The 18,176-nt window shown below is 31.0% G+C and overlaps 1 protein-coding gene and 1 long non-coding RNA gene across 6 annotated transcripts in view; one reads left to right on the top strand and one right to left on the bottom strand.

Moving 5' to 3' along the window:
- The window catches only part of Nhe2 (Na[+]/H[+] hydrogen exchanger 2), a 44,568-nt gene that overhangs the window by 6,636 nt on the left and 19,756 nt on the right, over window positions 1–18,176 (top strand). For 3 of the 5 annotated variants that reach the window (XM_014231470.3, XM_036366462.2, XM_036366464.2), the window contains exons 2-14: window positions 1,050–1,302; window positions 4,852–5,115; window positions 10,805–11,001; window positions 11,196–11,316; window positions 11,409–11,547; window positions 11,620–11,837; window positions 11,945–12,237; window positions 12,376–12,501; window positions 12,587–12,744; window positions 14,339–14,477; window positions 16,440–16,496; window positions 16,760–16,843; window positions 16,967–17,045. In XM_014231470.3, coding sequence (XP_014086945.2) covers window positions 1,050–1,302; window positions 4,852–5,115; window positions 10,805–11,001; window positions 11,196–11,316; window positions 11,409–11,547; window positions 11,620–11,837; window positions 11,945–12,237; window positions 12,376–12,501; window positions 12,587–12,744; window positions 14,339–14,477; window positions 16,440–16,496; window positions 16,760–16,843; window positions 16,967–17,045 — 2,128 coding nt within the window. Of the gene's footprint in view, window positions 1–1,049; window positions 1,303–4,851; window positions 5,116–10,804; window positions 11,002–11,195; window positions 11,317–11,408; window positions 11,548–11,619; window positions 11,838–11,944; window positions 12,238–12,375; window positions 12,502–12,586; window positions 12,775–14,338; window positions 14,478–15,027; window positions 15,043–16,439; window positions 16,497–16,759; window positions 16,844–16,966; window positions 17,046–18,176 lie in introns of all 5 variants that reach the window. The other 2 variants (XM_070107500.1, XM_070107498.1) reach the window with 2 other exon arrangements.
- On the bottom strand, window positions 14,309–16,763 carry LOC118681529 (uncharacterized). Its single transcript, XR_004977263.2, has 3 exons — window positions 16,650–16,763; window positions 16,413–16,589; window positions 14,309–14,459 (listed from the first exon to the last, which is right to left on the bottom strand). It is a non-coding gene; the product is annotated as an uncharacterized lncRNA (long non-coding RNA).

Raw genomic sequence — 18,176 nt, 5'->3', positions numbered from 1 at the left:
AAAAAAAGTTAGAAAAGCTTATGAGCCTAAACAATAAGTATCTGTATATGTATCAAGTATGATTAGTTACAAACATTTGATAATTAAGGTGCTGTAAATAACGGAGGGTTGCTGAAACTCCATTTATATAGTGTCAGCGCGTAATTTGTGTTAGTGGCCAATGAGCTTTGTGATATTTAACATTTTTTAGCTTTATCACAAATAAATTAGAAAGATGATAGATAAAAATATGTGGAAAATCCCATTATCTATGTTTTTGACGGTCAAAGCGTTTATCAGTGCTAGAAATTCTTTGCGCCATCGTTGTACTGAACTCATGCGCAGTTAGAATTTACTTTTTGTAATTAACACTTAATTCGCTAAATGATTGATAGCGTGCTGACGTCTAAGGTTACATTGAATATTTTCATTGGAAAATATTTAATTTCCAAGAATTTGTACCTACCTACATATGTGCTTCTTCATATTTTTACTAAATCGGTGGGGTTTTTATCGTTTTATATCTAACATTTTTACCTATATGAGTAAGATACCAGAAAGAACCTGTTTTGAACGTTTATCTGAGTCCTTACAAAATATCAAAATTTAACACAATTTTGTTACACTATCCACATTTGGTTTTCAAAATCTATAGTTAGTCATTTGACCTTTATCACAATTACAATTATTCCATAATTTTGTAGTTTGCGATGTTAATTTAAATATATTACTCATACAAAGGTATAAATGAAACGTAATTCAGCGACACTGCTTAATCAAATATTCAGCAAAAAAAAGACCTTCACGTTCGTTCAAAAGGATTCTAACTGGGATCCGTTCAAACAATTAACTTTTTAAGTAATTTTATAATAACAACCATAAAAGAATCCATCTACATCTGAACTCATATCATTATCATGTTTGTCATTTTATAATATCTGTAGCATAAAACATAAGCAAATTTCCCCACTCGTCTGAACTCATAAGTATACCATACATATAAGTTTTCATTCGCTGAGTAATATTGAAAATTTATCCATATATAATCAATTTTTTTCGTTTAACAACAGGTCGGCGCTGGTGACAGTGATGGCAATAAAATTGCGCTGCAAACAAATGCAATAGCACCAGAACCTACACCCAGTGATAAGCCAAAGGAAGTCGATACACATAGACCACCGATAATGATTTCTGCACATGACGATGATGATCCATATGCGCACAGACCAGAGCGCTATCCGCTCTCACAGGTTGATTTTGATAGGGTGAAAACGCCGTTTATAATTGGCATTTGGATACTTTCGGCGAGTATAGCGAAAATTGGTGAGTACTGAAAAACTTTGGTTATGAACTTAATATATATATAATATATAATATTTATACGATTATATATGCTCAATTATCATGTGTAAAATATAAAAAAATCAACAAAAGGGATTTGCGAAAATGAAACAATCATGATATACTATTTTCAAGTGAAGCCAATTACATAAACGATAATGAGTTCGCAATAAATGCTTGTGATAATTATTTAATTGACTTAACGCAAGTAATGTTGGCTCATAATTGATGGTAATTTAGTATTGATATCAATTCACATGCTTTGAATGTAATAAATAAAGAATATGAATATAGTATATCATTACTGTAAAAAATTATCCAAAAAGAAAAGAAACGAGAAATGTTTATAAATAAATGTGTTCTATAAAGCATGATAAACACCGTCGTACGCCTAGATGTATGCTAATTTAATATCTTCTCTTAGTAACGGTAATAACTGTTTTGCGTGCTTAAGTATTGCAGTTTTTATACTTTTGCGTAAAATTTATCATTAATGCAAATGAACACCGCGACTCTCTGTGAAAATTACACGTTAAAGGTGACTAAGCGCATAATTAACACAGTTGGGGATAAACTACATATAATATTATATATCAAACGAAAGGCTAAATTTGATCGATGCAAATTTTTTTCACCTTTGCATTTTTTCTAAATACGAATATTATTATTTTTGACAAAAATATAAAAAAGTAAAAAATGTACAAAAGTTAGTAAACTGCTGTTTTAGATAGCCAAAGCATTATGGCTTATACTGGAAGCAGTGTTGACGCATGAGCATTATAGATTATGTGCCATTTGCACAGAGGATATTTATCAAATCGTTTGTCCTTGGCTTTCGTATTTCATTTCAAGGACATTCACGCTTTCAACACCATACAAACAACACAGCACGCTACACCAAAAAAAACACACACATAAATACTAACAACTTTTGTTGGTTGCGTGTACCAATTTGCAATGCTTTTGCACAATACCCAATGGTTGCATGTCTGTGTATAATTTTTTACACTTGGCAACCGCCAATATGCTCCGATACTTTGCTGTCTGGATATGTTGAGTAGTGGTTTGTGTATTTGCCGTTTGGCATCGAAATTCGCTACTTGGCCAATATACATATGTATGTACTTACATATATGCATTATTATTTGCTTGTTTTATTTGTTATTTTGTAATTTTGAGCAAATTGAATTTGCAGTAAAAAGCTTTTTCAGGGATTTTACAGCTATGCAATTTCGGGTACGATTTTAAAACGATTTCCGTGGATTTACATAAATGCAAACCTGAGGCCGCATAATGCATAAATTGGGCAAAAAAAATACTTAAAAATACGTTTCGAATGGTGTTAAAAATTATGAAAGCAAAAATAAATTACAAACAATAAATACCTTTGGCTATTAAAATTTGCCCGCGAAAGGCTTATAATAGGTAAACACTATTTCCTCGTACAAGCAAATAGAAATAAAATAATATTTTGTATATCCTGTAGTAGTTTAGATATATAGCCCATAATTTTAAATATTACGTGCAAAGAACAATGAACTACATTTTCGAAGTCCCAAGATTTGTTTGTTTTCTATTATAATGTTTTGTCCATATATGTACATATGTACATGATTTCACCTAATGGGTTGGAAAATAATAAAAAAACAAGTAAGGAAGGCTAAGTTCGGATGTAACCGAACATTTTATACTCTCGCAAAGTCAAATGGTATACTCGTTTGAGATTTCTTTGTGGATTAACTGATATTTTCGGTAGAAGGTCAACTATAGGCCCTGCGGTCCACATATTTAGTACTTAGGGGCTTGAACAGTTTTGGTTCGATTTAGACAATTTTTGGTCACAAGGTGGCATACTTTAAACGTATTATTCACGCAAAGTTTTACCCGTAGTCCGATTTCGCCCATTTTCGCACTATGACATAGAAATATAAAAAGAACGTTATGCACCGAATTTGGTTGAAATCGGTTGGGCAGATCCTAAGATATGGGTTTTCACCTAAAAGTGGGCGGTTCCTATAAAGTTATCTCATACCATCCCAGAGATAAAATTTAATTTATCTGGTGTGTTTCGTGCTTGATTTATCGCGCTTTTAGTAGTTTTTAACAGTACCGTTATATGGGGACCATTTGTCTTTGCAGATTTGTAGATTACAAAATTATTTATTTTTCGCTTCTGAATGCTTTACTAAAAATTCTTCATAAGATCACATGGGTAGCAACTTTCACGTGTGTTCTAAATGTTTGAAATCAAATCTAGTCTTTTTGATCAAAAATATATAAATTTTTCCGTAGACCTTTGAGCATTTCTACAACATTGACCTGATTATTAGGTAGTCTATCATTGGCCTGCATTTTCTTGATGCAAAATTGCCATATCAGCAGATAACCGTATCTAAAACACTTCATACTACCTTCTGCCACTTGTGAGCTTACACATTTTCATCATACAGTGGAAGCTTCGACAGTTCCTAAAGCAAGTGCTCATTTCTTGCTTACCACAATTTTAACTAGTACAAAAGAGATGTATAACGCGATAGTTCAGGGATAGTTTTGAGGAACTATCATAATTAACGGTTTAAGCCTTAATTATATGTAAGGCATAAAATGTATTCATTTTAGTGATCAACTAATATCTATGTACATATGTACTTATATATGCCAAATAAATACAGGCCTGGTTTTTTAAATGAGCATGAATTTTTTCTCTTTTTTTTTGTTTACAGTACAATATACCGATCCCTCAGCAATATGTATAAAATCCCATTTATACCTCTGGGTCTAAGTATGAACATAAGCGCTTTAAAGAGATTTAAGATACCGACTTGTGTGTCTATCTATTTTCCCATCGTCGGTGAATTGAGATATTCCGCAAATTGCCTTTGAACATATACACATTTACATACATATATGCATTTTTATTCCGTGTGCAGATATTTCAAGTGGATTCGTAAACATATTCAACAACAATAAAAATCAATAAACCATAGCAAAGTAAAAACATCGAAAACACAAAAAAAATACTCAAAGAAAATGCGCATATAATATACACACATATATGTGGCTATATACATATTTACATACATACATATGCACGTGTATGTCCATATAAATATAAATAACACTATAAAGACGATTTTAAATAGTATAAACACTTGTTTAGTTGGTTAAGGGAGGAAATGATAATAAACATATAAACTTGTACGTTTACACGTAAATGAATATACAAATATATTTATATATGTAAAATTTTTTATACATACATATATGTATGTATATATATTTTTGTACAGGCACTTGCAAATGTTTGCTTTCTTCTCTTATTAAATGTAAATAGTGCTTAAACCTTCACTACTTTGGTATATTTATTCTCATATTGAGTAAATAACAGTCACTTAATGTTGCAGTCGCGTATTTCTCTACTATCCACTCAATAATATTACTAATTTGTATTATTTACCACTTCACCTGTCACTATATGTGTACTCTGATATCTACTGTCTTAAATACATATATTTTTTTACTTTGTTTCAGGTTTCCATATGACACCGAAATTACATCTTATTTTCCCTGAGTCTTGCTTGCTAATCGTTGTTGGTGTTATTATTGGTTTTGTATTGTATTTCTGCACGGATGTCGCCGTCTCACCGCTCACGCCCAATACATTCTTCTTCTACATGCTGCCGCCGATTATCCTGGATGCGGGCTACTTTATGCCAAATCGATTATTTTTCGATAACCTAGGCACAATTCTATTGATGGCTGGCATCGGCACTGTTTTCAATACAGCAACCATTGGTAAGTGTTAAAGCTAAATATTCTATTATACCAACTGTCTGAATAATTATGCATATTATACCTTGTATAGGGTATATAAAGTTTGCACGTAGTTTGTAACACCCAGAAGCAAACGTCGGAGACCCTATTTAATATTATATATGTATATGTACTTATGTATATAAATAATCAGCGTGATGAGCCGAGTCGTTTAGTGTCTGAAATTTTGAGATATCAATCTGAAATTTTTCACACATTTTTTTCTCCCAAAAAAGCTGCTCATTTGTCGGAGCTGCAGATATCGCATCAGTATAGCATATAGTTGTCATACATACTGAAATATCAAAACGTCAGAAAAGCATCTACATATAATCATGAATAGTTTATGATTTTGTTCAATTATTGGCTTATGAGTTATGGAAAAATTACTGCTTCATCTTAACTGTGATCACTGTTGCTGCGTATGCTTTATTCCATTTTTATTGTGTGTCGGCATCCATTCACTTCAATTCAATTAATTGCGGTGCATGCCAACAAATTGCTTAATGTGATTGTGAAATATGAAGCGTCGTCGCCGTCGCCATACATGTGCCGCTAGCAGTCAGACGGTCCACAATACTTGTACTTATTTGTTTATTTGCTTTTTTATTATGTCAGCGGTTCCATATTATGCATGTGCAATATGAATGCACTTTGCCATAGTATTTATAGTTTTATAGTTTTATTTGTTTTTCCCAAGCAAACGCGTACGCTGAAAGTGTGTGTTGACGTAGACATGTAGCTGACCAACTGCAGCGCGTGTTTCTAGCTGGAAATCAGCAACTTCCCAGCCGAAGAGGCTTGGTTTGTTTGTTTGTTGATTTTTCATTCTGTTTATTAAGTAATTTTTACGTAAGTCTCTCGAGAGCAAAGTAACTAAGGAAATGGGACGTTATGATATAAATAGACGCATTACACTTTGTTGTTATTATAAAGAAAAACGAAATAGCTTACCGATTCTAAAAAAATTTTAAAGTACAAACACAAATATTTAATTAAAAATTCAATGGAACCCTCCATGATATAATTTTTAATATTTTATAATATCGCTTAATAGAAATTTAGTTTTTCGATTCGGCAATAATAGCTAATTGTATCTAATTTTTTAAACGTTAAACATAACACGGACGTTGTGAAGATTTAAACTAAATTTTCTCTATGAGAGAATTTAATTTTGTCAAGAGACTTCTTTCGCAAGTATTCCAACTAAAATTTTGTCAAATTAACTAGTTTAGATAAACCACAGAAAAATTGAATGGCTTATCTGCTGAGAGTTATCTGATATTGAAAAATTTTCTTTTGATGTTGATCGAAACCGGGTAGTTAGATCCGGCGTAGTAATTGTGCGCTCTTCTAAACAATTTTATTACTAATTAAAATCATAATAACATTATCTTCGATTCTTTGACTTTGAAATAATTGCTTAAAATTAATAAGTGGAATTATTTGCTCTTCATGTCTTAGCGAGAATCAATTATGTTTGCAACGAGTAATAGCTCAAACAGTCATCGACATTCCTCCCTTCCGTACGTCAGCTAATACGACATATCTTATGAGAACGCAATGTAAATGAACACTCACCACCGCCTTTACCGTCCGCTTCAACAGACCATATGGTAGGATATCCGCGAAAATTGGATTTTTCCCGTAAAACTGAGTGAGCTGAGTGTGAGAGAGCAATCTCTTGCAACGCAGGATTGTCAATATCGATATTTTGTAGTAATTAAAGAATAAACTTGAACATATTTGAAATATTCTCAAAATAACTCAAAGTTACAGTCAAATACATTTATTTATAAATATGTAGACTGTTTTCAATAGTTGGATTTGAAATTATTATGAAAAAGTATAACTAAAAAACTAAATGTGTGAAAATTCGTGTATACAATTAGAATAATGGCAACATTGGTGAAATGAAAACAAAAGAGAACAACTGATTTCTGCGTTGCAACTACGGGCATAACTTTTGACAAATTTGGTTCGATACGGGCGGTAAGTAAGGAAAGGTGGAAGGAATGTCGGTGACTGTTTGAGCTATAAGAGCGAAAATATCAAAAAAAAACACAAAAAGTTCGAAATTGCACTCAATACCGGCACGTGCGGCTTGGTGCCTTTGTGGTGAGCAGCCAGAAAATTGTTTGCTTTAGTGCAGCAACATTTTCTTTATACATTACGTGTTATTTTCAACATTTGTTTATAAATGTATAATACTTTATATGCATAAGAAATATGTATGTATGTATGTACTATATTCGTTAGGAGAACTAAAGCAATAATTCTTCAAATGACATTATTTATTCCCTGAACAGGGTATATTAAGTTTTCCACGAAGTTTGTAACACTCAGAGGTTAACGTTGGGCACCCTATAAAATGTAAATATTATATGTATTATATATATAAATGATCTGAGTCGACTTAGCCATGTCCGTCTGTCTGTATATACGCGAACTAGTCCTTCAGTTTTTGAAATCTGAAATTTGCCCACATCCTTTTCACCCCAAAAAGCTGCTTATTTGTCGGAACCGCAGATATCGGACCACTATAGCATATATCTGCCATACAAACTGAACGATCGGAATCAAGGGCTTGTAAGGAAAGCTTTTCATTTAAAAAGATATTTTCAAAAAACCGAACTGAGGCTAATTTTTCTTGAAATTAATCGGTTCAGAACATATGTTATTTTTAATGAAATTAGATTTTTTACGTGTTATTTAAATTAGAAACTTTCAATGCTCACCGACATCCTTTAGAATTAAATTTAAAATCTTGCCTTTTAGGGATATTGTGTTTCTGTATAAAGATACATTTTAACCCATAAATTTGATATTACTTTTGTTTTTAGCTCATCATAATGTACAATACATACAAATTTGTGTGTCAGCTCATAATTTCATTACATTATACCTTTTAACCGTCCATCAGCAGCTGCTCGGTGACAAAATTGATTGGTCAGCAATTTCATTTTCATGGGCAAGCCAACGCAGTTTCATTGGCAAAACGCTCTTGTCAAACCAGTTTTTTTTTCAATTAAAATATCGCTATTATAATGTAATGATTAATAATGAAAACGGAAAAGGCCAGCAGTTATTCGATGCGCTGACGTTGGTGCTGCTTTTGACTGACGTTGAATGGGAAATTGTTACCGGCTCCATTCATCCCTTCATCTCACATGTTGCAAATGAAAGCGGAAAATAGTTTTAAACTTTTGAGCAACAAATAAATAAATTACAGTAGTACAATATGAACACAATGCATTTTTCCCTCCATTATAAAAAATTTTCGTGACTCGTTTGTGTCATTCGCTAACTGCAGTAAGTTACACGATTCAGTTTTCTACCAGAGTTTTTGCTACTTGGCATAAATTTATCTCATACAATATTAGTTATAGAGGTTATAGGTAAAACATTTTTGAAAGCAAATTATAGGGATGGAACAGAGAGAAAAAATAACAAAATTAAAAGGAAAAACAATTTGCGGGCGATCTGAGATCAAGAAGAGGAAGTGGAGGATCGTGGTTGAATTTTTAAGGGTTGCAAATGATTTATCTCGATTTTCGGCAAAGTTGTAGGTAAAGAAAATATCTACAATTATTGTACCAATACCTTTTTCACAAATAATCAAGTTTATGGGTTTTTAATTCTCATCTTGTACAAACAAATTTTCCTTCGCGAAATTTGCTGTAATCATACCTTCTTATGTTCTAAATACACAGCTGTTTGTTTATTAAAATATTAATTTTTCTCCTTATTTTGACTTCATATCGAAAAAAACTCTAATTTTCTATCAAAAATTCTCACATCAAAATATCAGACCTTTTTAAAAAGTCAGTAAGCTTTATGTTTGTTGAAATCTCTTCTTTCGGTTGATATATGCATTACTATAGCAAATTTTCTCAAAATATACAGAAAATAGCCCACTATTTTTATTATTTCGTAGTAGCAGCTGTTTAAGCTTCTACACGGGTCTATTATGTATTTCTGAAGCAATGAGTTGCCTTAGCAGTGATCTCTATGTAATTTACGTTGAACTCGTTAATAATCCCTAATTGATTGTGTGTACTTACATATATCATTTATGAATTCAAGTATCTACATCTGCGCAGATGTGCTTTCACTTAAGTAATCGGTGGCGCTTAACAATAACAAACTATTAATGAATCAGTAAATATTATATTTATTATTAACGTGTATGTACTTTGCCAGTACAGTATTGTTGACTAGCTATTCATAATTGCTTAAATAAGTAAGAAACTTGAAAAGCATTACAATTGCGATTAGTAATGCAATCGTTGCAGCAATTCATTGTCGAATTTGTTTGAATTTGTACTTGTATATGTGCATTTATGCATAACTTTAAAAATGTTCACATTCCTTTGCAGTTAGTAAACATTTAATATTATAGCCATATTAGTATACAATACTTTTTATACCCTAAACAGAGTGTATTTAGTTTGCCACGAAGTTTGTAACCCAGAAGGAAATGTCGGAAAGTCTATACCAGTCCATTAAACCATGTCCGTTTGCCTATATTTACACGAATCAGTCCCTCAATTTTTGAGATATCGATCTGAAATTTCTCCTTCGTCCTTTTCTCACTAAGAAACTGCTCATTTGTCGAAATCGTTACTCTCGTAAAGTGTAATATTGAATTACCATTTATAAAAAGTTGAAGAAATACGTTTCTAAGTTGTCTATATTTAAATATAGGCTGAACATACTTTATCCATCAACATGCTTAGCCTTCGTGTTTTATATCTGAGCTGCTCTTATTACAAATCTATAACTGTCAGTGACAGTAGAAGAATGCTTGGAAAAGTGAACAAAAATAAATAGAAATCACACTATGTACAATATGTTTTTACAAGTGTTTATCAAATGCATAAGCACTCACGTTGCATCCGGAATATGGCACTTGACTGTTCTGTGACCTCTTGGCATCAATACAAAAATGCACTGACATTCGCTCATTTCATTTTGAAGTTATCGCACGTGCGTCAAAAGCATAAAATATCGCAGCTAACATGATTTCCATTTGCATATGTACATTTTTACGTACATATGTGCGTGTATGTTCGCAATTTGTGAAAGCTGCGCAGGAAAATAGAAGAAGCATAGAAGGAAAGCAGATTGTAGTTTTTGAAAGAATATTTTCGTATATTGTTGACAGTTACAGTGCTCTGAAAAACTGGCAGTTGTTGCTATTTGTTATAAAAAATTATTGGGTTTTCACATCTAACGGGTTTCCAATGAATTTATGTATGAATGCGAATATAAATCTACACACGCATAAACGTGTGTTCGTTTTACTATTAGGTTAGATTAGGTTAAGAGGTCGATCCTAAGAGGGAACTCACTTGGACAGCTTAGAACGTTGGCCTGTTGTGGTACCTAAAAACTCCTATATAATGGATCATAAGATTATTACAGCTCGACAAAGCGCTTTGACGCTAGCACAAATTCGTTGCGACGGCTAATATCAGTTTCGGCTATGTCTTCGGTAATATTACCGAGTTGCTTTAGCCTCAGTCTTGCTAAGGCTGGACAATGGAGGAGAAAGTGTCTGGCTGTTTTGTTTTACTATTATTATACTGTTGCTATATGATTACAAAGTAGCTAAATTAACTTTGAATCATAAATTTTGTATGCCTCTATAAAAATTATTTATTTAAAGGTCTATCACTTTGGGGCTGCGGTCTGACTGGTCTTTTTGGACCAGAAGTGCCACGGTTTTTGGACACTTTCCTTTTCGCTGCGCTTATTTCTGCCGTTGATCCTGTTGCTGTTTTGGCAGTTTTCGAAGAGATCCATGTTAACGAGGTGCTGTATATAGTGGTGTTTGGCGAATCGTTGTTGAACGATGCTGTGACAGTAAGTAGTTGAAACTTTTTGATTGCTTATTATATGTAAAAGCTTCTATTATCAATATATAATATAATTATATTGTTGGATAAATTTTATATTTATATAAAATAATGAATATTTGGTATTTTAATTATCTAATCACTAAGTAATGTCGTTGAAATCCATTTACAATGTAATTTAAAAATATATTAACATTTAAGGTCGTTATGTACCATATGATGGAAGTATACAACGAAATCGGCATATCAAATATAATAGCTCAAGATATTGCAAGTGGTGTAGGTTCATTCTTTGTTGTTGCCATTGGCGGTACTGTTATTGGTGAGTTTATTATATAATATTAAATTTCCGTATATGTTAATAACTGTATATTAGTTAGTTCAAGCTTTATATTAACTTCTCTCTTCTTCCAGGCATCATTTGGGGCTTCCTTACTGGTTTGGTGACGCGTTTCACCGATCATGTGCGCGTGATTGAACCGATATTCATCTTCGTAATGGCATACTTGGCATACCTCAATGCGGAAATATTCCATATGAGCGGTATTCTAGCGTAAGTAAAAACCGTTTCATTACGTACCGTTAACATTACACACAAGTAAATGTAAATTTAATTGTCCCTCAGCATTACCTTCTGTGGCATCACAATGAAAAACTATGTTGAAGCGAATATTTCACAAAAATCACATACAACAATAAAATACGCACTCAAAATGTTGTCCAGTTCATCTGAAACAATCATATTCATGTTCCTTGGTGTAGCAACAGTCAATAATAATCACGTGTGGAATACTGCCTTTGTGCTGTTGACTATCACATTTTGTTCGGTGTATCGTGTGTTCGGTAAGAATTCCCATTATCCTTTAAACTAATGTTTAAATGTATTGATTTACCATATATCGTATGTGTATATACATATGTATATTGTATTCACCATTTATGTTCTGCAGGCGTTGTGATATTATCTGCATTAGCGAATCGTTTCCGATTGCACAAGTTGTCACGTGTCGATCAGTTTGTTATGTCCTATGGCGGCTTACGTGGTGCGGTCGCCTTTGCATTAGTGTTGCTGGTTGATGAGCGAATTGTCAAGCAGAAGGATATGTATGTGACAACTACAATTGCAGTGATTTATTTTACCGTTTTCCTGCAAGGCATAACGATAAAGCCGCTGGTAAAGATGTTAAATGTGAAGCGAGCAAGCAAGCGAAAGCCGACAATGAATGAACGCATACACGAACGCGTAAGTTTCATATACACTACAATCAAAAATATAAATTTGCGTAACTAAACGAATAAAAAATGCATTATTTAGCAAAAAGTGCAAAGAAAAAAGTCTTATCTTAATGTGTAAAAATTATATTTCTTCAAACGCGCACAGTTCATGGACCATTTAATGGCTGGAATTGAAGATATTATTGGCAAGACTGGCAATTATAATGTACGTGATAAATTCAAGCGTTTTGATAACCGCTTTATCCGGCCACTGGTAATCAGAGACTTAAAGGTAAAAAAAAACACGTTTGATATTGTGTTATTTGTAGGAAAATTAATAAATTAATTAACTATAAACTAATAAACTATTTATATAGGGTGCTGAACCTAAAATCATTGAAACCTATTCGAAACTGACAATGCGTGATGCTATGGAAGTAATGCGTCGTAATCCATCTACGATTGGACAAATAACGGCCACCGAATCGATGAGTGCACTGTTTCGAAATTACACCAGTAATTGTATTGGTGGAAGGTGGGCACCACCAACTATTTACACAACATGGTAAACGAATTTTGGAACAATTCACAGAAAAGAAAAACAAAAAACAGAAATATGTGCATGTGTAACTATCGTGAAAAAAAAAAAATTGAAAATATATAATTTGTGAGATGGATTTAACTTTAATTACAATTAAAATTGCTTTCAGTTTTTATTTGGATTTTTAAATACTATTTCCCGTAGAAATTTAATACTTTCATTTTAATAATATTTGGTTGTAGTGACATTACTGTTAGCTGGCATGTGTCTCTGGTGCTATAGAAATTAGCAATTCAGTTTGTTAATTTTGAAATTAATTTATAATTTATATGTAGTAAAAAAAATTTAATTGAATTACAATAGCGTGCGTAAGCTTAGTGTTGAGTTTTCACAGCTCCCCTGGTATTGTATTTCTAAATTATCATTACCCCTCTTTGATTATTTAAAATCACAAGCTTAAGTTACCGTTAGTTATTCCATCTCATTGAATGCAGCGTATTTCCACTCACAGCAAAACAAACAATTTGAGCGTTTGTAATGGTTTATATTAACCTTGGCTTAATCTACATACTATATTAGCTGCTTTCGATTCGCCGAAAACTTGTGCAAATACGCATTGAGTCAACAACTGTTAGCTAGACTTGCTGTTTTCAGAAGTAAATTCATTGATAAACAAGCAGTGCTCCAGTTGCGTATCGAAAGCGGCTAATAGCCGACATTAGCATGCTGCTATTGTGTATTATGCTCCCAAAGTTTTCTCGAATGAATATACCTTTTACGTCTTTTAAATATTTACAACCAAAATAGTGGTAGGTAGTAAATCTTTCCTCTTACCTTTTGAAAAGTGAAATATGTACGCTTTCACAAAGAGAATTGCAGCTATGTTGCGTTAATTGTTTCTGAATAATTGCCTTTAAAACAATAACTTAATTAACAGTAGTTAAATTTAATAGTTTTACCTTATGTAAAAAGCTTTAGTCGTGAGCCAAAACTTTTTCTTTTGTTGATCTTTCTTTCAATAAAAAATGTAAACAAGAAAATTATAACAAAAAATCATAAAAAATAAATAAATCCTTAAACACAGAAATATGTTTATAAAAAATTTCCATAAAATATGCACTGTAACTAAAATTCGTTTACTTTATTATGTTTTTGAATAAATATTGTATGAACTACTTGAACTTTAACTTTACGTTGAACACTTAAGATATCCTTTCACCTCACACATTGCCTATTGGTTGTCTATATTATTTACCTACTTATGTCAAATTCATCTCATTAAAACTATGGATTTTCAAAAGGCATGGTTTAGGTACGAGTGCAATAAGCATATATATTACTAAATTTAAACAATTTTCAATAACGGTAACACTTATCTATTACGCTTTTGTAAGTTAAGTCATTAAAAATGATTATATAATAAATAATTTTTTTAAAAAATAAATTAATATTTTACACAATTTTAATACAGATTTTGAAAACAAAATACATATTGAGGGCCTTTTCCATGCCTTTGAAACATTCAAAATATTAATTTTTGATAACTTAAAACAAATTTTGAAATTTTTGTTCGTTCTCTATAAATTAGTCCAAGCCTTACCAATCTGGACAATAGTTGCTCACGAAATCTTGATATGCATGAGTTGGACTACAATCCGTCGAAGAAGGATCTTACAGATGCAAAAATACACCATCTGCTTGCCGAGGAGCTGAAACCATATAGAAGGGTTTGTATTATATTTTTAAACAATTTCATATTTTATATATTTTCTTTTTTAAAGTTTTGTAGTATAGCGTATACCTGAAGTTAGTACAAACTACACCGATTTACAATACAATACTCGTATATACGTGTAAACATACAAACATATTATTCAATATAGACTTATTAATTTTGCATTATTGCTTCACATACATTAATTTTCTTCACACCACTCTTTTACTCGTCATATACAGCTTTTATTATTTATGTACATAGGTATATTATTTTTATATACATACCATACATACTATGCATACTTGTATATGTACTACTTAAATTTAAAAATAGCAAGTGTATTAATATTGATCTAATTTATGCGCCGAAATTGAAATGTTTTCTTTTCTCTTTTTATGTTTCAACGAATCGCTATTGGCGAAATTATAAAAAAAAAATATATATATATTTATATATTTACGAATTTGTCTGAAAATAATCGGGAAATCGAAACTAAAATGCTGAAAAATCTAACTATCTTCAATGTCAATTATAAAAATTGAAAAATACCTTACAAACAGGCATCGATGCAAATGGTATGGCTAAAATTGGTCATTTTACTATTTACAAACAATTTGCATCCATTTACTATTGCTACTTTCTCTGTTGGTTGTTAATTGTTGTCAGTTTTTTTTTAACATCTTATCCAAAGCTCCTATAAAAATTATCAATAAACAAATAAATTGTCTATAATATAATTTTAATAAAATATATGCTAAACAAATATTAAAATATTTAGTAAAAATTTTTAATTTAATGTGTTGAACTAAATAAAAAATAATTTAAAAATATCTTATTAATTAACAGCTAATTTATAAAATTGTGTTTGTGTGTAATTTTTTTCAAAACTTTTAACTATATTTATCTGTAAAATATATATATTTTAATAAGTGTATTTATCACCATTTCTTGCATATATATTATAAACAAAGTGCAAACGACGATAACAATAGGACATTTTATTCTACTTGTAAACAAAAAACTGTATTAAAAAATTATTTTTGACTTTTCGCTACCACTTTGGCTGAACCAATGTTTGTTCATATTTCTTAAAAAAACATAAATCGTTAACGGTGTTACAACGTTGCACATAAAAAGTTGAAAACTTTCTGAGACTAAAACGTTCGAGCAGCGGTTCAGTCGATTGGTAATTATCAAAGCATCAAGAAAATCGATTTAGCATCAGTATCAGTGTCACTGCAAAAATATGTTCTTCACTTGTGTTATTTTTTGTATTTGGAGTCTTCTTATTAAATTTGCACCAACACTGTTAGATCACATATAAATCAAAGCTTTCATATGCACAATATTATTTCACACAATTTCTCAGTTTAATTTAATTGTTTCTATAAAAACCTAGAAAAAAATAATAATAACATCTAGATCAGTTTCAAATGTCAATGATAATAATTTCAAATTATTTAAATAAAGACGGCTATAATAACTTATTTTTATATATACATGGCCAAACTTTTTCAAAAACAGAGCTGTTTTTAGTTTACATGTATTGTTTCAGTAACACAACTTTGCAATAACTAGTATTTTTATTGCTACATACCAGTTATATGTTGTTATTGTTATATACGAATATAATTGCGTTGAAAAATGCTTTTTAAAATCATTTAAAATGGTTATTTTTTGAATACGTAAAGTTAAAAAAAAAATAATATAAATAAAATATCAGTGAAAGTTTGGTAATATTAATAATTATTAATATTTAATAATATTTTTGGTATTTTATTACATGTATAGCAAAATTTTTTCTCCTGCTACTTTTTTCCTTTGAATACTCGTAGGAGCTTAGTTGTTGCAAGCTAAAACTAATTTTTGAATTCTTAGTGTAAGCCTAGTGTTTTCCCTACAAAGCAAAATACCGAAACTCAAACCAAAAACGTGTCGTTAATACCTTGTAAATTGCATTTTTATTTTACAGCACCGCCGCCTTAGTTATAGCCGACACGCAGTAGACGACAGAGATTTGTCTACGCAGGTAAGTCACCAAATAAAAGTAGAAGTTTAACCCAAACTCCAAAAAAACAAAAAACGCAATTTGACAAATCTCTGCAAATGTTAACTTGCACCACTGCATAACAAAAATCCATGTGCTAATTGTACAAATTGTAGATAAAAGATATCCGTATACCTATAAATATCGTTCACAAGCGTTGCAACAAAATGCATTCACTTGGAAAATATTGCATAGCTATTTTCTCATAATAATTTAAATTCACTTCTAATTAAAACACATTACAGGTAAATTACAAAATGCAAATGAACTTCCGACGAATGTTCAATGATCGGAAACATCACAAGCGCAGCAAACGAGGCACGAGTAAGGTATGCCGCTACTTTATAAATATTCAACTATGTACTACAAAATATACATATATATGTAGTTATGTACATACATGAGTAGCTATTTAAAATACGAGTATGACTAACGAAGCGTTTTATTTACAGCAACCAGACGGTGTTAAACAGAATCACGTCTCATTCCACGACTTCCAACAGAATGGCACAACGAAACAATTTACGCATGGTACGAACAAAACGAAACATCAATTTCGCAAAATTCTAATCAGAAAACATAATCACAATTCACTTAACAAATATCGTAGATTAGAAATAGGTAAATGTGCCAAAAAGTAAATTAAATAAAAAAAATCGATTTTCAAGTGATTATAAACTTTAAAGGGTAGTGGAATTAAATTAGAACTCAGCCTTTTTGAATAATATAAAAAGTATATATAATTATTAAATGCTGCAAGCAGTTATTTGTTAGAGGAATAAAATATTTTGAAAATCTCTGTTGTAATCTTTATGAAAATTAGGGGCATTTCGTAAAGCAAAAAACAATTTTTTTTTGTTATAATGAATTTATTTTCGCACCGTTTGCGCTTCTAATTTAGTTCAAACTAAAGCCAATAGTACTACAGTACTTTTATAATATAATATTATATGGAATAATATTTATACTACTTTCTACTGCAACATCATAAGGCTGCATGCATATTAAAATAGCCCATAATGGCTTAAATATTAAACTATATATATTTTTTTAAATAATTAAGATTAAATAAGTTTCAAAGTTTTCAAAAAAATGTATAGGCTTTAAGTAAAACAATTATTGCATTTCAATTCAGGCACTGCTTTTTCCTTAAAAAAAACTTACTGCACGTTGCCTTCTTCAATGTGCACACAACGTTTCCAATTTAATAAAATTTACCTTAGCAAACAGTACTTTTTATAAATTTCCTTTAGCTAGCATAAAATGTATATACTCAAATGATTTCAAAAATTGCGGCCCAAGAGTTTTCACTACAAATCAGTTTTACTCTAATTTTAACCATTGCAATTTCAACGCGCAATTTTCCCTACCCAGTTAATTTTTAAATATATTTTCTCAAAATATTTTATATATTATATAAAATAAATTTAAAAAAAAAAAAATTAAAAAAAAAATTAATACTTAGCATATTTAATTGGCATTTATCCAAAAATTTAGAACTTCACTACATATTGGCGACATTTTCTCTCTCCCTATATTTGCTTTCCTTTTTACTTGCACGCCTTTGCGGACATATCGGATGCCCATTAACTCTCAAACACATATAAAATCATGTATCATACATTTTTAATATTCTTGCATATATAAAGATTATATTAACGA

This window comes from Bactrocera oleae, chromosome 3 (genome assembly GCF_042242935.1).
Source record: "Bactrocera oleae isolate idBacOlea1 chromosome 3, idBacOlea1, whole genome shotgun sequence".
NCBI lineage: Eukaryota > Metazoa > Arthropoda > Insecta > Diptera > Tephritidae > Bactrocera > Bactrocera oleae.
This window is presented reverse-complemented; position numbering and strand designations above follow the sequence as displayed.